General features: G+C 45.9%; 1 protein-coding gene across 1 annotated transcript in view; it reads right to left on the reverse strand.

Moving 5' to 3' along the window:
- Positions 1-1,139: 1,139 nt before the first annotated feature.
- COL4A5 (collagen type IV alpha 5 chain) overlaps positions 1,140-22,682 on the reverse strand; it is a 448,329-nt gene continuing 426,786 nt past the window's right edge. Inside the window, exon 51 of the mRNA XM_086918465.1 lies at positions 1,140-1,571. Coding sequence (XP_086774591.1) covers positions 1,490-1,571 — 82 coding nt within the window. The 3' untranslated portion in view covers positions 1,140-1,489. The remainder of the gene's footprint in view (positions 1,572-22,682) is intronic.

Genomic DNA, 22,682 nt, shown 5'->3' on the forward strand with positions numbered 1-22,682 from the left:
CCGGATCTTAAACTTTCTCAAAATTGTAGGTAGTGTTTTTAATGCATATTTTTTGGTTGTTTAATTCAGACCCTAGGCATGGAAGTTTTGCTTTACACATGCCATGTTTGACCACTATCGGAAACAAAAGAGTAAAGTGGCATCTTCATTTACGAACTACACAAACAACATACACAAGAAGGTTAACATGAAGAGTAAAAATAGATTCAGATTCCTACAATCTTTCAATTTTTGGTCTAACACACAATGACCTTGACAAAGACATTCAGTTGTACAAATGGAAACAACCAATCTAACAAAACATGAACACAGTTGTGACACATAAAATTATAGGGAGCAAAACAGCCTGCATTTATACAATACAAACAAGATGAAATAGACAAAGCAATTGATTAACAAAAACTAAACATAAAAATATAGAATATTTGGTGTGGTCACATTCCTTTTTATTTAATTCAAAGTTATTTTTTAAGAAGTGTACAGCTAGCCTGCATAATGATATTGATGACAAAACTTCTGAGCAAATATATGTGTTCTGCAAGCATTATTTGAAATGCTTTGGTAATTCAATTTTTTAAGGGATATTTTACAAAGGTGTGGAAGTTGCTACCAAATCCTCCATGTTTAATTTGGTTTTATTCAAAATATATATATATATATTTATATATATATATAGTATGGCTAATCATTTCACATATTTTCACAAAATACAAAACATTAAAAAGTAGCTCAAGATCCTTAAGCACAAATAAAATTATTGCTGGCATGACAACGCTAAAACCCTGATTGAAATAACTACAGTTCAAAACTTTTTAATATACAGTTCCAAACCAAGTGTGATTGGAAGAAGGAGAAAAACTGAAACTATAAAAAATCAGTAGTTGTCCAATGCAAATAAAGGTAAAAAAAGAAAATCTCAAATGGCCATAACATTCATATAAAATACTGCTGTATGTTTTTGCATAAATATTTTGTGAAAGGTGATTTTAAAGTTCTTTCAGGTTTAAGGGCTTGCACAGGTATGTTAAAGAGGTGTTTACACAATATACACATTTAATTACTTACAAATAGAAACAATATATATTCAGAAATGTGGGACACAGTAGAGTTAGTAGCACCATGGAAAAAGATTTTCTTTTCAAAACTGCAGTCTTGTTATTTCAAACATACTCAGTGCGTTTCTTCTCTTAGTTGATCAAAAAAAGTGCCATTTGGTATTTGGGGGGAAAACTTCATTTTTCGATTCGCACATATGTTTTCCATTACCAAGAGATTCATCTTTTTTCAGTCCTTTTGCCAAAATGCAGCAGACAAATCCTTAAAATGGCACTTTGGTGAGGTACATCTGAATCTGTATGCTTCACAACAAGTTCATAGCTTTCCTTTTATTCTTTTTCTTTTTAGCACAATAGCACCATTGTCGCAGTGAAGGACGATCGATCCTAAGATTTGTTTTCTCCCAATTTGTTCAAAAACATTCTTTAAGATGTTACGTCCTCTTCATACAAACTTGGCATCGACTAACTCGTGTTCTCAGTTCCCCTGCTTTTAGCGTTTCCGACTGAGGTTTACTGGTGGAGAAAAGATAAGAAACAGTTAGTGAACTCTTTTTCAAACTGGATATTTTTTTTAAAAGGCCCAATGATATTTTGAGTCTGTAAGAGCTATTTCTCTTATTATGTGGCTTATAAGTCAGCTAAGTAAGAAGAACATAACCTAAAATAATTAAATAAATAAATAATTTAATAATTTTATGGACCGCTCAAACTCAACATTGTTTAAAAAACAAACAGATTTTTAACGAATGATTTTCTAATGTATTTTTGTAATAATTTTTAATAATTGGAAACAATAAACCTTGACTTGAATTATAATGTATGTATGTATTGGCATACTTGTATAGCGCAATGGCTGTCACCCAACGGGTATCCTGGCGCTTTAGACTTTTGCAATCCATACACGGTGTTTTCAGCTACTGCCCAGCTTACATTGTTCTAGGAAAAAGGTGTGTTTTTAGAGCTTTCTTGAAAGAAGGGAGATCTCCCATACTTCTCAAGCACAACGGAAGGGAGATCCACAGTCTCGCTGCGGTGAACCTGAAGGACCGACCTCCCATCCTGGTCCTCAGAATCTTGGGAACTACTACCAAACAAGCTGAGGCCGAGCGGAGAGATCTGGACGGGGTGTACCAGGAGAACAAGTCCTGCAGTGGAGACGGGCCCTGTCCATGAAGGGCCCTAAATACCAGACAAAGGGCTTTGAAATCAATCCGCTGAAGGACTGGCAACCAGTGAAGATCCCTAAGTGCCATAGTAGATGAGTCAGAACGTCGACGCGAAAGGGCCAATTTGGCCGCAAAGTTCTGTACACGCTGCAGTTTTCCCACCAGGGTTGTAGGCGCCCCCAGAAGTAGTGCGTTACAGTAGTCAAGCCTACTTAAGATGATAATCCGCACTGCCTCTGGCCTGGCCTGCACAGGGAGCAGGGGTAGTATCTTCCGCAGCGTATGAAGCAGTGCCATACTAGTGGCCACCGTTTTATTCACGGACACGTCCAGCTGTAGGCTGGAACCGAACATCACCCCCAGGTTCCGAACGGATTCAGCCGGTAAACTAGTGCCCTGAAAAGAAGGAGGACAGAAATCCTGTGGAAGAGGCCTAGGGGTGCGATCCATTGAGCAATGCAACACCTCGGTTTTGGAGCTGTTAAATTGCAAGGAGTTGTAGCTCAACCATTCCGCTGTAGTAGTCATGCAACGGTGAAAGATTTCTTGTGACACAGCCACCTTTCCCTCAAACGAGAAGATAAGTTGGGTGTCATCAGCGTAATTGGTGACTGCTATGCCGAAAGATTTTATCAACTTGATCAGGGGACGGAGGTAAAGATTGAATAAAATCGGGCTGATGGCCGACCCCTGAGGCACGCCCTGCCCAACCCTTTTGATGTTAGATTTAAAGGGTGGCAGGGCCACCACCTGGTGCTTATTACCAAGGTAAGACACCAACCAATCAAGGGCCAAGCCAGACACCCCCACTTCCTCCAGTCTCCCGATCAAGATCGTGTGGCTGACCGTGTCGAACGCGGCCGACATGTCGAGCAGTCCTAAAAAGGCTGCTCGACCTTGGTCGGCGCGCGTCCGAAGATCATCCAAAACAGTCACCAATGCTGACTCCGTCCCATGGGCTGGTCTAAAACCGAATTGAGCCACGTCCAAGCAAGCATTGGTCTCTAAAAAGCTGGAAAGATGTTTTGTGGCCAATTTCTCCAGAATTTTAATTGGAAATGGAAGTAAAGAAATAGTCCTATAATTTGCTGGGCAGGTGGGATCCAAAGTTTCCTTCTTCAGGAGGGGAGAGACCACCGCCAGCTTCCAGCAATCCGGGACCCGTGCAGACCTGAGGGACTGACAACAGATGGAAAAGAGAGGGGGAAAAAGCTCTTCACGGAACAGTTTCCAAAATGTATGTGGAAGTGGATCAAACGGCGAGCCCGAAAAGACACCGTTTGCCAGTGCACAAAAATCCCCAAAGGAAACAATAAACCTTGACTTGAATTATTATGTGGCTTATAAGTCACACCATCAATGCAAGAGTAGCTGCATTCGATGGTTCTCAGCCTGTATTTTTTTCTTAAGATTTAAAATAACTCTAAGCAAGAATTAGACTTCAGTTTACAATTAGTGATACTTCAATTCATGGTTTTGAAAAGGATCTGGAGACTGTCTCTAGCCATTCCTATTCCAGCCCCATTTCCAGATTTCATTGGTTGAACTTGCCTCTCTCAGGGAGTAGCTATTAATGCATCAGCTGGTGCAGTGAGCCCAGGGCCCTCAGGGGAAAACAGAACTTGTGCGATCATGGAAGGTGGAGTGCAGTCACCAGCCCATTCCTTTGTAGGTTTCCAATGCCCTGAGTGAATCCTCATTAAATAAATTTACAGCACACACACCAGATTATGCAGGAAGTAAGGACATTTTATGAACCACCTTACCCTTTGGTAACCTGAAATAAAACCTGGGGCCTCATTTATGAGAAATGACGCATTGCTGCAGGAAAGCAGCAATGCGTCACTTCTCAGTGCGCAGTCCTTGCGACATGATTGATGCATCATATTTATAATATGACGTATCATGTCGCAAGGAGTTACAGATACGTCAGTATTTCTGACGTATCTATAGGCGCAAAAGTGACGCATTGCTGGAGTGTGTCACAAAAGTGACGCAACTCCAGCAATGTGTACTTTCACATGGGGCAAGCCCCATGTGAAAGGGCCTGCGTCAGTCTTACGCCTGCTGTGAGGCAGGCGCAAGATTTTGACGCAACCGCGTCCTAAAAGTGACGCAGTGAAATCTCATAGATTTCACTGCTTCACTTCTACGACCCTTCCTTGCGTCAATATGCCCCGTTTGCATACATTATACCTGGCGCAGGTATAATGTGGCGCAGGGGTTTACAAAGTGACGCATCTACCTAGGTGCGTCACTTTGTAAATATGGCGCAACAAGGCGCATTTTTTACACCACTGGTGCGTCACAAAAAGTGACGCACGGGCGGCGTAAAAATGACGCACAGCCTCATAAATGAGGCCCCTTGAAAATTAACCTTCCCACACCCTCTCAATAACTTCATGGTCTAACATCCATTGTTTGTAGTTTTGTTTGTACTTTAATTGTTGAATAGGCATTTTCACAGAAATAAAGGATAGTATAGAGCATTAATCGAACATCATATCAATGTTTTTTCTTCCAATTCGACACAATCAGAGGGATTTCCTCAATTCTTGCTTCTAAGCATAAGGAATATGCTACTTACCAGTATGCATCTGTTCTTGGCATAGAGGGCTGCAGAGTGGTACATTATGAATAGATCGCCATCTGGTGTTGGGCTCGGATGATTGCACTTTGTTTTTCTCTTGGAGAGTCTTTTGTATCTTGGTGACTCCTCCCTTAGTTGGTAGTGCGCATGGGCATCGGCTCCATCCTTAGATTGTTTTGCCATAGTAGGGTTAGATGGAGTAGTATAGTAGAATACAGATAAGAGTGCCCATGTAAGTGTATCTAAATAAGATAGTGTTGGAACAGACACAGGTTTCCGGGGAGGCTGGGAGGGCATGTACCACTCTGCAGCCCTCTATGCCAAGAACAGATGCATACTGGTAAGTAGCATATTCCGTTCGAGGCATATGGGCTGCAGATGGTACATTATGAATAGACTATACAGCAGTTCTCTCCCTAGCGGTGGTCGCCCGTGTCTGTTGCAACTGTCTGAAACAATGTTTTTAATACTGCTTGTCCCACTCTAGCTTGTTGTGTTGTGTGCACATCTACACAATAGTGTTTTGTGAAAGTGTGCGGTGTAACCCAGGTAGCCGCTTTGCATATGTCATCTAGTGGAATGTTTCCCAGAAATGCCATAGATGCTCCTAGTTTACGTGTAGAGTGAGCTCTAGGAGGAACAGTTAATGTTCTCTTTGCTTTTAAGTAGCATATTTGAATGCATTTTACAATCCATCTGGCAATGCCCGCTTTGGAGATGGGATTGCCTTTATGTGTGGGAGAAAACGCAACAAATAGCTGTTTTGTCTTTCTGAAAGTTTGTGTTCTCTCTATATAGTACAATATGGCCCTCCTAACATCCAGTGTATGTAGGGCTCTTTCCGCTACTGTTTGTGGTTTTGGAAAGAAAACCGGTAATTCCACTGACTGATTGATGTGGAATGCTGAAATAACCTTTGGTAAGAATTTTGGGTTTGTTCTAAGAACCACTTTATTTTGGTGTAGCTGCATAAATGGTTCTTGAATCGTAAAAGCCTGCAGTTCACTTACTCTTCTAAGTGACGTGATAGCTATGAGGAAGGCCACCTTCCATGTGAGGAATTGTATTTCACACCTATGCATAGGTTCAAAGGGTGGTCCCATTAGTCTGGTAAGCACTATGTTGAGATTCCAGACTGGGGAAGGTGGTCTTCTTGGTGGAATGACTCTTTTGAGTCCTTCCATGAAAGCTTTAATTGCTGGTACTTTAAACAATGACAGGTGTTGTCTGTTTTGTAGGTACGCCGCTATGGCTGCTAGATGAACCCTAATAGATGTATATGCTAGATTACATTGTTGTAAGTGTAATAAATAGCAAATGATTTGTTTAGTGGATGCGTCCAGAGGGTTGATGTGCTTACTGTTACAGTGTATAGCAAACCTCTTCCATTTTGCTGCATAGCATGCTCTGGTGGTAGGACGTCTTGCCTGTTTAATGATTTCCATGCATTCTGGTGGTAAATCTAAATACCCAAACTCTATGACCTCAGGAGCCAGATCGCTAGGTTCAGTTGTTTGGGATCTGGGTGCATTATTTCTCCATGGTTCTGTGTAAGATGCATGGGTAATAATCTTAGCTTTTGATGTGGTACTTGTGAGAGTTGTAGCAGCGTGGTGAACCACGGCTGTCTTGCCCACGTGGGTGCCACTAGTATCATTGTCATTGAGTGCTGCTGCAGTTTCCTCACCAGTAATGGAATTAGTGGTAGAGGAGGGAACGCGTAAGCAAATTTGTTGGACCAATTTATCCACAGTGCATTGCCCTGGGACCTTTGGTGTGGGTACCTGGATGCGAATTGTTTGCATTTTGCGTTCTGATGATTTGCAAACAGATCTATCTCTGGTTGCCCCCATTTTTGGAAGAATGGCTGTAGTATTTGGTCGTGCAGTTCCCATTCGTGAACTTGTTCTGACTGTCTGCTTAGGATGTCTGCTATTTGATTTTGAATTCCTGGTAGGTGTTCCGCTAACAGGTAGATTTTTTGAGGAATGGCCCATCTCCATATGTCCTGTGCTAGTTTGGACAGTTGGAGAGAGTGTGTCCCCCCCTGTTTTTGAATATAATACATTGCAGTCATGTTGTCTGTTCTGATCAGGACTGCCTTGTTTGTTATTTGCATTTGGAAAGCCTTTAGTGCTAGAAATATTGCTAACAGTTCTAGGTAGTTGATGTGCAGCTTCTTTTGCTGCGCACTCCACTTCCCCTGTACTGTGTATTTGTTCATATGCGCTCCCCATCCGGAGAGCGATGCATCCGCTGTTATTATTACTTGTGGAACTGGCTCTAGGAACGACCGTCCTTTGGAAATGTTTTCTGTGTTCCACCACTTCAGAGAGCGATACGTCCGGTCGTTTACCAACACCAGATCTGTAATCTGACCTTGAGCCTGATTCCACTGTGTCGCTAGACACTCTTGTAGTGGGCGCATTTGTAGTCTGGCATGTGGTATTAGCAGTATGCAAGAGGACATCATGCCTAATAGTTGCATAAACACTCGTGCTGGTAGTGAGTGTTGTGGTTGAAATTTTTGTATTAACCCGACCATTGTCTGTACTCTGATTGGGTTGGGGTATGCTATTGCCTTTTCTGTGTCTACTGTAGCCCCCAGGTATTGCTGGATCTGGTTTGGTTGCAGGTGTGATTTTTTGTAGTTCACCGTAAACCCTAGGTGGTGCAGCAGTTGAATTGTCTTCTGTGTGTTGTGAAGACATTCTTCCTTGGATTTGGCCTTTATTAGCCAATCGTCCAAGTATGGGAAGACATGTATCTGTTGTCTTCTTAGGTGTGCTGCCACCACAGCTAGGCATTTTGTGAAAACTCTCGGTGCTGTTGTGACACCGAACGGAAGGACCTTGAACTGGTAGTGTTGTCCTTCTAACACAAACCTTAGGTATTTTCTGTGGGCTTTGTGAATTGGGATATGAAAGTAAGCGTCTTTTAGATCCAGTGTAGAAAGAAAGTCCCCTTTCTTCAGTAAAGGGAGTACTTGTTGGAGCGTGACCATGTGGAAGTGTTCCGAATTTATGTAAGCATTGAGAGGTCTGAGGTCTAATATTGGTCGTAGGGACCCGTCCTTTTTGGGGATCAGGAAGTATAGAGAGTATACTCCTGTTCCTTGTTGATCCTTTGGGACCTTCTCTATTGCATGCTTTTGTAGAAGTGCTAGCACTTCTTCTCTTAACAATGTCAGATGATCCTGACTCATTGGGCGCTGTTTGGGGGGGATGTTTGGTGGGGTAGCTGTGAGTTCTAGGCAATAACCATGTTGGATAATTTGTCTCACCCACTTGTCTGACGTGATGTCTTCCCAGACAGGTAGGAACTGTGATAGACGTCCCCCGACCGGTGTTATGTGGTCTGGGGGGAGATCTATGAAGTCACTGTTTTGGTGTTGAGGCGTTGCGGTTGTTATTATTTCCGCGGCCTCTACCCTTATTGTTGTTACCTCTGTAATTACCTCTTGAATTACCTCTGGGTGATGTTGGTGTGAAAGATGTGGCTTGCTGATTTGTTCCTGTGTTTTTCGAGCCCCCTCTATAGGTGGATCTACGAAAGGAACCTCTGTGCGTTGGCTGTTGCAATGCTCCCATTGACTTAGCCGTTTCTGTATCCTTTTTCATCTTTTCTAATGTCTCGTCTGTACTTGAACCGAACAATGTCTTCTGATCAAATGGTCTGTTCAGTAGGGCTGTTTGAACTTCTTGTTTGAATCCTGAGATTCTGAGCCATGCGTGCCTTCTTAGCATGACACTAGTGTTAATAGACCTTGCTGCAGTGTCTGCTGCGTCTAACGCACACTTAATGGAAGTATTAGTTATTATTTTACCTTCCTGAATTAATTGGTCTGCCTTCTTCTGATGTTCTTTTGGAAGATGTGTAAGAAGTTTTTCTAACTCATCGTAATGTGCCCTGTCGTAACGTGCGAGTAGAGCTTGTGTATTAGCTATACGCCAGCTATTTGCTGCCTGTGATGCTACTCTCTTGCCTGATGCATCTATTAACTTCGACTCTTTATCTGGTGGAGGAGCCTCTCCTGTAGATAATGAGTTTGCTCTCTTACGAGCGGTTGAGACCACCAGCGAGTCTAGAGGTACATGCCCTCTAATAAATATTGGGTCCTTTGGAGCCGCTTTATATTTTTTATCGATTCTTGGGTTTAACACCCTGGCTCTCACTGGGTTTTCGAATATTTCTTCTGTGTGAGTGAGAAGACCCTTTAGCATAGGAAGAGTACCTGATGTTCTCTGTGCACTAGGTAGAGTCTCTAACAAGAAATCCTCTATCTGAGGTTCTGTGTGCATATCTAGTTTGTGATATTTTGCTGCCCTATTAATGAGCTGCACAAAACCTGTGTTATCATCAGGTGGTGAAGGCTTTGAGGGGTATAGCTCTGGGTCGTTGTCCTCATCTGACCCTACATCGTAATTTTCCCATGGATCTTCCTCATCCTGGATAGATTCGTCATCCCCTTGAGGTTCTCCCTCCCCTACATCACTGTCTACATCTGACTGAGGTGTAGCTGGTCTTGGTGTGGAGGGTGTAGGAATATGTGGCCTATTGTGAGGAATAGGAGAAGAGGGTGTGTCTCTAGGACGAGGAGAAGCAGGAGGAGTTATGTTCGTCCCCATTGTTCTCTTTTTTGGAGGAAGAGGTTTATCTTCTGACTGTTCACTCTTTCTCTTCTTCGTGACCACTTTCCCAGTTTGTGGGTCAATGAACAAGATCTTTTGCTTGGGATCTGTTTGTTGCTCTTGAATCGGTACCGAGGGTCCTGGTTCCGAGAGCTGTTTTTGTTATCGATCCTCAGATCTTTCTGGTTTCGACACCGAATGTCTGCTCGATTCCGACTTTTTGGGTATCGAGTGTCTTTTGGGCGATACATCATATTTCTTTTTCGACATGGAATGTTTCGATACCGAGCTCTCCTTTATATGCCGCCTCGGTGTCGAAGTCGATGACGCCCTTTTCTCGGATCCGACGTGGTGGGATTCCGAGTGTTTCGGTTTCAGTTTCGGTTTCGTTGCCGGGCCCGAAGGCGGGGCGTCGGAAACTTTTTTCAGCGATTTGACCGGGCCCGAGGGCGGGGTCGTTACCGCACGGGGTCGGTTTTTCGGTAAGGGGACGTCGTCACTCACGGTTTGTTGCTCGAAGAGTTCTTCAACCTCCGACTGGTCCCCTTCCGACCCCGACTGGTCCTCTTCTTCCTCGATTTGTTCGTCTCCGAACAGCTCCGGGATCGCCTCCGCCTGCATTCTGGAAGCCTCGTGCCTTCGAGCTCGACGATTTCTGATCGTTAGCTTGGAGGAGAATGCTGCGCAGGCTTCGCAGTCCCTGGATTCGTGTTCAGGCGATAGACAGAGGTTGCACACCTCGTGTAGGTCCTTGTGTGGGAACTTAGCACCACACGATGGACATTTTTTGAATGGAGTCCTTTCCATGGACTCCGGGCTTGACTGCGCCGAGAAAGGTCTCCTGTTCCTCGACGTAGATCCAAGTTTTTCTCTTCTATTTTGAATTTGTAACGCGTCGGAATGGAAAAGAACGCGTTCGCTAACAATACCGTCGAATTGGAAAGGGAATACGCGCCGAAAAATCACTTTCTTCAGAAGTTGATCTGGAGCGTCTCGATCTTCATCCGAACCCGATGGCGGAAAAAAACAATCTAAGGATGGAGCCGATGCCCATGCGCACTACCAACTAAGGGAGGAGTCACCAAGATACAAAAGACTCTCCAAGAGAAAAACAAAGTGCAATCATCCGAGCCCAACACCAGATGGCGATCTATTCATAATGTACCATCTGCAGCCCATATGCCTCGAACACACAATTTCTTCATTTGCTTCTTTTACCTCATTATAATTTCACCAAAACAGAACTTGGCAAGATTTTCCAAAATAGCTTTTATTTCCATATGTATTATACACCCCTTCAATATGTGGCATTTTCTGCAGGTAGCTACTTGGCCAACAAGGCTATTTCTAAAACTCTGCTGTTTGAACTTTGTCTTGGTCTACAACTTACTTTCTGTTTTGTGGGTATCTACAACATTCAATTTTACTTTATTACTGTTATCATTTTTTTTATCTCTTGCACCCATCAACATAATTCGTTCTACACTCTTTGACACCACTATAATTGCTGCTCCTTCCTAAATTTCTCAAACCTCCAGTTTAGGATAAATTGGAGTCTTGTCCATTTATCAGTCAATATTCCAAACTTGCAGAAAGTTGCTTATTGTGTAAATGCTGTGACATATCCTTGCATTCACCTTCTCTAGGAACACACTGACCAAAATAGTGTTCCGAAAGAACACATTTCTTACTTTCGGTAATGCTCTTTCTGGTGGATACTCTATCTAACCACAGATTTAGCATCTTCAGAATACCGCAGGGCACCAGACTGGGTTCAGAGAATTTTTCAGAAATGCTCCTGTGCACTGATAGAGGCCCTGTGTGACTGCAATGACTGTACCACCTTGGAAGTGATGGAATGGAGCTGCATGTTTCACCCCTGAATGCTAACAAACAAGTCATTTACCTTCGCTATTGCTCTTTCTGGTACATTATCTATCTAACTGCAGATTACTCATCTTTAGAATGTTCCGCAGGTGCCACATTGGGTCCGAACATTTTGCCAACTGTGCTCCAGCCCATGGCTAGGTTGCCTAATGTGTCTCTTCATTGGCCTCCCATCTCTGGATGTTGACATCATATTCTTGCTTGACTTGCAGCGCCCTCGGACAGGGAGCTCTAAACAGGGCCCAAATTATGGAGATGTTCAAGTTCAAGAATTTATATAGCGCACTACTCACCCAGAGGGTCTCAAGGCGCTTGGGGAGGGGGTTCATTATTTATCGAATAGCCAGATTTTAAGTTCTTTTCTGAAGGAGATGTGGTTCTGTGTAAGGCGGAGGTGAGTGGGTAGGGAATTCCAGGTCTTGGCCGCCAAGTAGGAGAAGGATCTACCTCCCATGGTGGATCTTTGGATACGCGGGACTGCGGCAAGCCTTGATTGGATGATCTCAGTTGGCGGGTGGGTGTGTAGAAGGATAGTCGAATGTTGAGGCATTCGGGCCCTAGTTTGTAGAGGGCCTTGTGTGCGTGGGTGAGGAGACGGAATGTTATTCTCTTGTTGACGGGAAGCCAGTGGAGGTCTTTCAGGTGACCGGTAATGTGATCTTTGCGAGGGATGTCCAAAATGAGTCTCGCTGAAGCGTTTTGGATGCGTTGGACTTTTTTCTGTAATTTGGCTGTAATTCCAGCGTAGAGGGTGTTTCCGTAGTCTAGTCGACTCGTAACCAGTGCGTGGGTGACAGTCTTTCTAGCCTCGGCGGCGATCCAGTGGAAGATTTTTTTGAGCATACGGAGTACGTTGAAGCAGGAGGATGAGACGCGTTGACTTGATTGGTCATCGAGAGTGAAGAGTCTAGGATGAAGCCAAGGTTACGTGCGTGGTCTGTGGGTATGGGTGCTGAGCCCAGATCCGAAGGCCACCATGAGTCGTCCCATGCAGAGGGGGATGATCCTAGGATGAGCACTTCCGTTTTGTCTGAGTTAAGTTTAAGGCGGCTGTCTTTCATCCATACGGCTACTTCTTTCATGCCTTTGTGAAGATTGGTTTTGGCGGTGTTGGGGTCTTTGGTGAGGGAAAGGATCAGTTGGGTGTCGTCAGCGTAGGAGAAGATGTTAAGGCTGTGTTGACGCGCGATGGAAGCGAGTGGACTCATGTAAACGTTGAAGAGGATGGGACTGAGTGATGATCCTTGTGGTACACCGCAGATGACTTCGGTGGCCTCTGATTTGAATGGGGGAAGTCGGACTCTCTGAGTTCTCCCAGCTAGGAACAAGATGATCCAGTCCAAGGCTATTCCTTTCATGCCGATGTTGCTGAGGCGTTGTATGAGTATGCTGTGACAAACAGTGTCGAAGGCGGCGGAGAGGTCGAGTAGAATGAGGGCCACTGTTTCTCCGTTGTCCAGTAGTGTTCGGATGTCGTCTGTTGCTGCGATGAGGGCGGTTTCGGTGCCGTGTTTGGCTCGAAAGCCGGACTGTGAGGGATCGAGGGAGTTGTTGGATTCGAGGAAGGCGGCGAGTTGGCTATTGACGGCTTTCGCAATGACTTTGGCCGGGAATGGAAGGAGGGATATGGGGCGGTAGTTTTTGAGTTCAGAGGGGTCTGTTGTGGGTTTCTTCAGGAGGGCGCTGACTTCGGCATGTTTCCAGCTTTCTGGGAAGGTGGCAGAGATGAAGGAGCAGTTGATGACATCACGGAGATGGGGTGCGATGATGGAGTCTGCTTTGTTGAAGATGTGGTGGGGACATGGGTCGGTTGGCGAGCCAGAGTGGATGGAATTCATGAGGCACCAATAATTGCTTTGATTGTAAAAAGAGGTCCCTCCACAGAATAGGTAGGTTGGAGGGAAATGAGGATTCGGTTGTTAGAACGTTATCAAAGGTAAGTAACTTGTGCTTCTGATGGATACCTCTACTGCATATTCCAAGGTTTATGGGTCTGTGGAGTAGGCTCAGACTAAAATGTACTGCAGAACCAAACAGCCGAAAAGCCATTGCTGTTAGACCTGACTATCACAGAACTAGTGGTTCGTAAATGTGTGCACAGATGCCCATGTTGCCACCGCAGTGGTAGCCACCCTTAGTCCTTCCAGAAGCAGTTTCTTGGCCAATGCATAGCAGTTCTTAATGCAGAGGACTACCCAGCTTCAAAAAATCCTTTTCTGCATGGCCTTGCATTTCTTTTCCTCTGAGAGCCCCATAAAAATCTGATTGTCCATCCGATGGTCTTTGGTAGAATCGATGCTTATTCTTAAGGCTCTTTTGGGATCCGGAAAATTGAGTCTTTCCTCCTCTTTCGAGGGATGAGGCTTGCCCAATTAAAAAGGAGTAACAACTTTTGGAAAAAATTGCATTATGTCTGGAAAAAAGGTGGTTCAAGTTGGCTACACTGAGAAAGCTTGGAGATCACTCATGTGACGAATTAAAGTGATTGTAATGAGGGAGACAGTTTTCATAGTCAGAAGATGCAACACGCAGCTGGGCATTGACTCAAGGAGGGTGCACACAAGGAACGTCAAGACCAAATTAAGATCCCACTGGAGCATTGCAAATAGTTTGGGAGGGAACAGGTGGGTCAAACCTTTAAAAATCTCATCAAAACAGGTGATTTTATCAAGGACAGTTGGACTGGTAACCGCAAAAAGCCAATAAATAACCTTTAATGGTGCCCACTGCAAGCCTGTGCTGGGGCAAGGACTACAAAACCTCCAGCAATTTGCCTTGTAATTGGCCTGTGTTGCGGACTGCAACCCAGGCCACAAATTTGTTCCAGCGCCCGTAGTGTAGAGGGATGCTGCACAGCAAGGATACAAATCATAACCTCAGAATGCAGATGAAATGCTGTCAAATGCTGCCACTTAATCTCCATGCATAGAGGTGTAGATTGTGCAGACCCAGGTGCAGAGCCCCTGCCCTGCTGCTGCAACAGAAGCAGTAACCTGATAGAAGGACAGATGCTTATGTACAGAAGTTATGGGTACTACCCTCTTCTGGCAAAATCTGGAGCCACAAGGATGACTTGGGCCCGATTGTTCTTGATATTCTTCAAAACTCTGGGCAGGATAGGCAGAGGTGGAAAGGATTACAGGAGTCCCATGCTCCGCTCTTATCGGATCTAGCCAGGGTTCTTCCCATTATTGAAAGATGGCCTGTGCCACCTAGAGGTGTAGCCACCATTCTTGGTCTGTCAGGCAATGTTGTCTAAGCTCATCTGCCCTGGAGTTCAACGATCCGAATAGGTGGCTCGTAATTAGGGAGATGCCCTGACACCCCAACAAACTCCAGAGGCATAGAGCCTGTTTGGCATAGGACCCGGGATGTAACTTCACCATTTTCATTGTAATACCAAATGGCAGTGGTATTATCTACTAGAATCCGAACTAAAGTCCCCTTCGTGAATGGTAGTAAGGCCTTCAATGTCAAACGAATGGCCCACAGCACCCACTGCTGTGGAAATGGGTTTCCGCCGAGACTAGAGACATCTGATCTCCACCTCTCCCAGATGAACTTCCAATCCAACAGCGATGCATCCATCACACTGTCGGCTCTTGGTGGGGAAGGGCGAGGAGTCTGTGGCTGGTCCAACTAGGGGTCATGCAACCACCCTTGCAAATCTTTTACAGTCTCCTCTGAAACCTGGATGGAATCCAACAGGTTTCAGAGGAGATGGGCTCACTGAGACTTCGATTCCACTGCAGAGCCTGCACATGTCACCTGGCATTGCTGAAAAGCAGGATGCAGGTGGCCAACAGGCTAATAAGCCTCAGAACCATTCTCACTGAGACCCAGGATTGAGGCTCTTGATCGTGAACTCCAACAGTGTCAGGAGGTTGGTCGTCGCCTGATGGTGGATTATGACTGACTCTGGTGAGCTTGCCTTCAACAGCCAGTCCTTGAGGTAGGGGAGTACTGCTATCCCCAACCTCTGAAGGTGTGCCGTGACTATCTCCATTACTTTCGTGAATACCTAAGTGGCACTGGTGAGGCCGTAGGGGAGCACTGCTAATCGAAAATGCCCCTGCCCTTCACTGAACCACAGGTAACGGCAGTGGTACTGCAGAACACGCACATTAAAATATGCATCCTGCAGGTCAAAGCCACCGTCCAGTGGCTCAGATCCAGGACAAATAAAACCTGGGCCTGTCCGAGTATTTTGAATTTGTCCTTTCATAGGAAGGTGTCAAAAGAGCAAAGATCTTAAATATAACCCGAAGCCCTCCGTCCTTCTATGACATGAGGGAATAGCAGGAGTAACAACCACTCCCTCTCTATGGGCCTCTGTGTAACAAGATGGACAAGTGTTCTTCTGAAAGCGGCTCTGATGTATGCGGAATTTGCAGCCAGTCAGAAAGAAATGGAAGAGCATAGCCACAACTATCTGTCAGATGTAATAGCTTGCCACCCTTGGAGAAAATATTTGATTGTGCATAGATCATCCTAGTAAGCAACTTGCATTGACTGATCTTGGGCCGGACTGGGACCCACAACCAGCCCTGGCAAAGTGCTCGGCCGGCGCCCCCCTCCCCACTCGGGGGTGTTGGAGGTGCCACCGAGCTCTTTGCCGGGGCCGGTTTTCAGCCGATTTTGGTACAGGGCCGATTTTGCAGTAATGCTGCAAAACCGGCCCCAACCCGTGCGGCGCACCGGGGGATTTCCCAGTGCCTGCTATGTTCAGTCCGGCTCTGGACTGACCTTAAAGCTAGGCTGGTTGAAGAAAACATGTGTTTCCCAATTTACCTCAATTCACTGTCTGGAGGTCGGGGAGGGACTGTAGGAAATGAGTCAGAATTTGGCTTCCTGGTGGAACCCTATACCCCTATACCCTCTGGATCAAGGTAGCCTGGTGTCAGTCAGTGGTGCCTGGCTATCTGCCTGTTTACTGGCGAGCTAGAGAAAGGCTTGGACCCAATGCTCATCAATGTATAAGCTAGGGCTTTTATGAATGGCAGTAAGAGCTCAGAGGAAGCGTGCCCAGGCTATAGAACCGTGGTACTCATAGTATGGCACAAGGGTCGCCAGCGGCCCGGCAGCCCTTCATTGGATGCCCGCGGACCTTGCCTAGGAGTTTCTAAGTTTCAAGTAAGGCCGGCAGTAAACACAGAAGATGACCACAGGAGCATACGTTGTGAATACGTATTAAATAGGCATCGTATGCTCCTGCGACTGTCTTCTGTGTTTACTGCCGGCCTCTGTGAGGTCATGGCACTGTGGGAAAGCTGCCTAAAAGGCACTTTAAAAGTCAGCTGTTTGCGCTTTCACAGCTGACTTTTAAAAGGGCGTTTTGGGAAGCATTCTGTTTAGACGGATGTATGACGTTACAACGCATACTTTTACCACACATTCCTTTACAACGCGGTTTTTACAACGCATGCCTTTACAACGCATAGTGTTTTGGGGCGCTGGATAGTGAATAGTTTAATTTACTATTCCAACTCCAGTCCCCGTGGATAGTAGGGAAGGTTTTGGATAGTAAATTAAACCTATTCCCTATCCTAGAGCGCCCCCCAGCGCAATGCGTTGTAATGGTTTGTGTTGTAAAAGTTGCGTTGTGAAGGCACTGCGTGGTAAAAGTTGCGTTGTAAAGGATGTTCCCCTGTTTAGACACAGACACACAGACAGAGACACACAGACAGAGTCCCAGACAGAGACACAGAGACACACAGACAGATACACAGAGACACACAGACAGAGACAGAGACAGAGACAAGCAGACACACAGACAGAGACACAGAGACGCACAGATAGAGACACAGAGACACACAGAGACACACAGATAGAGACACAGAGACACACAGACACACAGAGACATACAGACACACAGACACAGACAGACAGACACAGAGACAGGAGACAGACGTGTGTATGGTGGCTCAGTGGACTAATGCGTCCACTGCAGGTGCCTGTGTTCAACCTCTTGGTCCCAGGTTTTTTTTTGCTCTAGCCCCGCCCACCCCACTGACCCCGCCCCCACTGGTGCGGCCCGAGTGAAAGTTTGTGAGTACTCATGCCCTTGAACTTCAGTAAGAACATTTTTTTCTGATCTCCACAGAAGGAACCTCAGGGGCACGTCTAATCACTATGTCAAAGGAACCACTTTCTTCCATTAGTGACACATTTTGGAGGGGAATATAAAACCAGTATCAGGGGAAACATCAAGCACACTGACCTCCTGTAAGATCATGTATAAATTGGTATCATCATAATGTGTGTGAAAATCATCCCCATTGTAGGAGAGTAGGGTCTGCAATCCTATGGTCACCCCCGATTTTTGCTTTTTGCTTCACTGGTTTACGACTTTCCCTGGCTGTGGGCCTGCTAATCATACCCACAGCCTAGCTGTTCTCTCTCTAAATTGACAACCATGTACCTTAGGTGCATTTACCAATTGGTACTGGGCCACCTTATCAGTCCCTGTACAGCATACCTTAGGTATCCAGGGCATAGGTGTACCCAGGGCCTACCAGGGGCTGAAGCATGTATTATGCCACCCCTGGCTGGCCATCTAAACAGACACAACTGGCTGCACGACAGCTGGGGCAAGGTAGTGTAATCATCCTTTGCTTTAGATATAGTATCCCTATATCTAACCCTAAAAATGGACACATATATTCCTATCAGACACTCCTATGGCAGGCCTTATCAATCCTGAAGGCAGAGTGCTTGGAATTATGTGAGATGGTGCTCTGGCATGAGCTGAGCCCATTTGCAGCTTGCGGAACCAAGTCCTAATAGCTGTTCCATGATAACGCTATACCATATACTCTTAAGTGCATTATGATCCTCGCGGTCAAATGCTAACTTTGGTATAGCATTATCAAAACATGTTGAGTAAGGTGTGATACGAACTGGAATACTACCCCCTCGCCAATTCTGGCGACGGGGGTAGCATTCCACCCTTCTAGAGGGACACGACATGTATGTAACTGTAAACCCCGGTTAAAGTTAACTGGAGCCTCAGCATCACAAAATGGATGCTGCCACCACAGACACAAGTCGGATCTCCTGCTGCTGGGAGTCCTTCCAGCGAGGGAGGCTCGGACAAAGGGTTTCCTGCCTTGGGAGGTGCTAGCACCACCCCAGACAGGATTTTGTGTATTAGGTAGGACAGGGCTGAAAGGAATGAGACATGCCTGGGGCACACAAGGTGTCCCTGTGCATACACCGGTCTAAACCAGTTCCTGGGGCACTCCAGCCCCAGAGCTGGCGCAAGACCGGACAAAGGAAAGGGGGTGTAACCACCCCCCTTCCCGGTCCCACCCAGAGGAGGGACCTAGTCGTAGTGCAGCCCCCTTTAGCTGAATAAAGGTAGGAGCTGGTCCCATTCCAGATTAGATTAATCTTGACAACTTCCACGAAGAACTCTTGACCTTCTCCCTCCTGAATATCAGAAGACTGAAGAATCTCCCCTATGGTCAGGGAGTGACCATCCTGCTCCGCAGGCACCATCAAGCTCCTGTGCGGTTTGATGCAAGTCCTTCCTTCCTGGAACCAGACGACCCAGCTTGACGAGACCCAGACCTCCAGACTCCTCTGACCTCTACCTACATCCACAGCACAGCTGGGACCCGTGGTTTCTAAGAGCAACTTGGAGACGGCCATCTTGAAGAAACCTGCACAGCGCTTCCAGCACGACCGCCGAGGGATCCTCGAGTGAGTGCACTGGGGTCTGAGAAGCCCCACACCGACGCAGCTCCTGCATCAAAGACCAGCCCCCCAGCATCCACGTGATCTGCGTGGGGCCCTTTTGCCTGGTTGCTGCTTTTCCTGTTGTCCGGTCACTTGCCGGCTGGCTAGTGACCTCTGAGACGACGACCCGAAGATTTCAACACTGCTGGTCTGGTCCCCCAGACTGGCCCTTGCTTCCTTGTAAAAGAGAAGCACCCCGGACCCTCCTGGTCCGCACCAGACGCCATCTTTGTTCCACCGCGTGGCTTGCACTTGCCAAGGCCTGTTGACCAGATCGACGATCCAACACCACCAACAGCAGCAGACTACGTGGGACAGCTCGTGCCTCCAGCCTGGTTGTAAAGAACAGCTCCTGGTACGCGCAGCTACAGAGAGAAGCGTTCCTTCTTCCACCTGATCGCGGCGACAGCATCTGGTTCCCTCCTGGTTCCAGCACCGTCACTGGCTAGTGACCGAGACTCTGTCCCCTTCCCTTTCAGGACTTCTTCTTCCTAGTTCCATCCTTGGAACCACCGGACTCCTCCATCTGGCCACCTGCCAGCAACTACTTGTTTCAGGCTTCATCAGGATCAACGCAGCAAACCCAACACCACTTCAGCCCTATGCACCCGCAGCCTGTGGGTTAGGTAACTAAGGGCCAGATGTAGGAAAAAGAGATTTACCGATTTTTAATTACCGAATTTTACCGATTCGGTAATTAAAAATCGGTAAATCTAAGGGGTGGATATGTAGGTATTCCAGATGTGCTGGAATACCGACTCGGAAGAATTCGGTATTTACCGATTCGGTAAATACCGAATCGGTAATGCCCATTCATTCCTATGGGCTTTGAAGCCCATAGGAATGAATGGGCATTACCGATTCGGTATTTACCGAATCGGTAAATACCGATTTCCACAAGGGTGCAGGGGGTGTCACTTTGACACCCTCTGACACCCCCAAAACAGGCTCGGGTGCCATGTGGCAGGCATACATGCCCTAAGGGCAGGTCTGCCTGTCACATGGCATAGGTGTGCATGCACACATGTGCATGCACACGGGAATCGGTATTTTACCATCAAATTGGATTTGATGGTAAAATACCGATTCGGTAAGACCTCTGGGACTCAGAAGAGTCCCACCTACATCTGGGTGCCTCAGAATCGGTAAAAATACCGATTTTTTATTTTACCGAATCGGTAAAATTACCGAATCGGTAATTTTACCGATTCAGTAAAATAATGCCCCCTACATACCTGTCACCCATTTACCGATCGGTAACGGCCGAAAATACCGATTTTCGGCCGTTACCGACCAACCTACATCTGGCCCTAAAGCTTCTAGGTGCTGAAGTCTGTGTTCACTATCCTAGTGTCCAGGTCCACTGTTGTTTTTCCTCCATCCAGCTGGGTTCGTCCGGAATCCGTAACTCTTTAAACTGTAGCATCCATAGACATTGGTACGCATCTCGCGTGTTAGTTTCCACTCTGCACGCGAGTCCCGTGGGCCTCCTGCTCCTTACTTACCTAGTTTGTAGCGTAGTCCCAGCGATCCTCCAGCCTCTGGATCTCCTTACAGTATTTTCTTTCCTCGCATTCCATTGTTTCAAGTATATGGTTTGTCGTGCCCCTAAGGCACACGTGTAAATATTGTGGTACTCGTATTTCTTTCTTAGTATTGTCATGTGCTTAGGCCTCTGACCTCATAAAGAGTTCAGAGGTGTATGTTAGTTAATAAATACTTGTTTATTTTCATAACAACCTGTGTGGTGTCCTTTCACTTGGTATTCAAGGGGTTATATGTGGTAAAACAGCTGGCTTCACATGCCAAAAGAGTTTAGCCTAAAGACTGCTTTTGTCCATGCTACCATTAGGATAGCTGGTCTATAAGGTTGACTTACAACCAATCACCATAAGGGTTGTTTGGACTGATACAAAGTGCTCACTAGAACTAGTGAACATTATATATCAGGCCAACTTCTCACACCCATCATCTCTGTTGTCATCTCCTAGAGGTGGCAAATTCTATTCAGAATCGGAACTGAAGGGCTGATGGATTAACCGAGGATGGCTCTGCGTAGATGCAGTGTTTTGTCTAAATTGCCTGTATAGGAATCAGGTGCGTAGGGAGTGAAATTAGGACATAGCCTCAGTCGGGGTCGAGACTAGTTTGGCTCAGGATCTGCCAACGGCAAAGGATCCCCCTCCAACACAAGCTGCGTTGGGACTGGCATCAAAGGACTGGCACAGGTTGTGCAGCTAGACTGAAGGTCAACAGTGGAGTTGGTGTGAACTCGAAGAGGGTTGGAGATGCACAGTTTTCACCCAGGACAGATCTGTGGGTGGTAATATGACTGTAGGTCCCTGCAGATCCTTGGTGCCTGAAGGCATGCCCGAGGGTACACTTTTTTTTAGAGAAATGTGTCAAGGTCTGACATGGAGACGTGATGGGATCTTGGCAGCTATGGAAAGGTCTTTGTGCAAGACTTCACAAATTCTCTGAAACCCTGATTGGTTTGGATAGTTTTGCACGTGCGAAATTGACTCTCTTCACCTGCACTAATGACTGAGATGGAAGCACAGAGGCACGAGCCCCAACAACACTGCCACTATAGAAACTAGACAGAATTCTCCACCGTCTGTGGAGATGTGGGAGAGAAAAGAAATCTGAATGGCACTGGAACTCCTGCTCCATCTGGACATAACCTTAATGTTTTTTTTTTATATGTAGGCCTTTGTGACTTCTTTTAAGGAGGTTCCAAGTGATATGAATAACAAGTGTTGCTTTTAATTAATGTAATGGTACTCCATTGAGCATGCTCAGAAGGTGTGCGCTTGAGTCAGACTTTCTGGGATTTTAACTTGGGATTTGCAGAGCACTGCATGCTTTGGTGGTGAGTGTTCACCTCACACAGCCACCCTTTACCAGTTTGCTTCCGTTAGAATTCTCTACCTCGGTGAGTCTGTCCTGCCTAGGTGGCAACAATGTAGGCTCTGGCATGCCTAGGCTGCTATCTGTCTCTTCATTTTTGATGAGTTCAAACACTAAACCCTTGGACTGCCCCCTCCTATTTGCCCCTTCACTTACTTGGAAATGTGCAACTTTTAAAACTTATTTCTAATCACCATACACTTCCTGTGAGACTACGCTTACAGCAACACACAGCTTTAAAAGCAAGTGCAGAGACAGAACTGAAGAAACAGTTCGTCAAACATGTTATTGTGAACCTCTTTTCATGGCCACAGAGGGGGAACTTAGAGGAAACAAGTGCTTGCTTGTTTAACTCATAACACACCAATTATCCCGACTATGTACATTGATAAAAACACGTTCGACAAACACTGGACCCAGGACTGGCAAAAATAAATACCCATCTGTCAAAACAAGCAGATCATTTCCCACTTGTAATGGAAACTCAGTAGCTGCTGGTAATTAAACATGACAGGATAGCAGGCTTTCAGCCAGCTGCTGCTGCTGAAAATATTGAGCAGCAGAAACAAAATAATCATACTTGGGCAAAAGGAAGTGAACGCAAAAATGACTCACAACAACACAGGAAAACAGCCAGCACAGTTTGACCTACAAATAAGTCCATAACAGATAGGGTAGAGTAAATACTGAGCTTGGCTGA

Source organism: Lissotriton vulgaris, chromosome 4_1 (assembly GCF_964263255.1).
Source record: "Lissotriton vulgaris chromosome 4_1, aLisVul1.2, whole genome shotgun sequence".
Classification (NCBI taxonomy): domain Eukaryota; kingdom Metazoa; phylum Chordata; class Amphibia; order Caudata; family Salamandridae; genus Lissotriton; species Lissotriton vulgaris.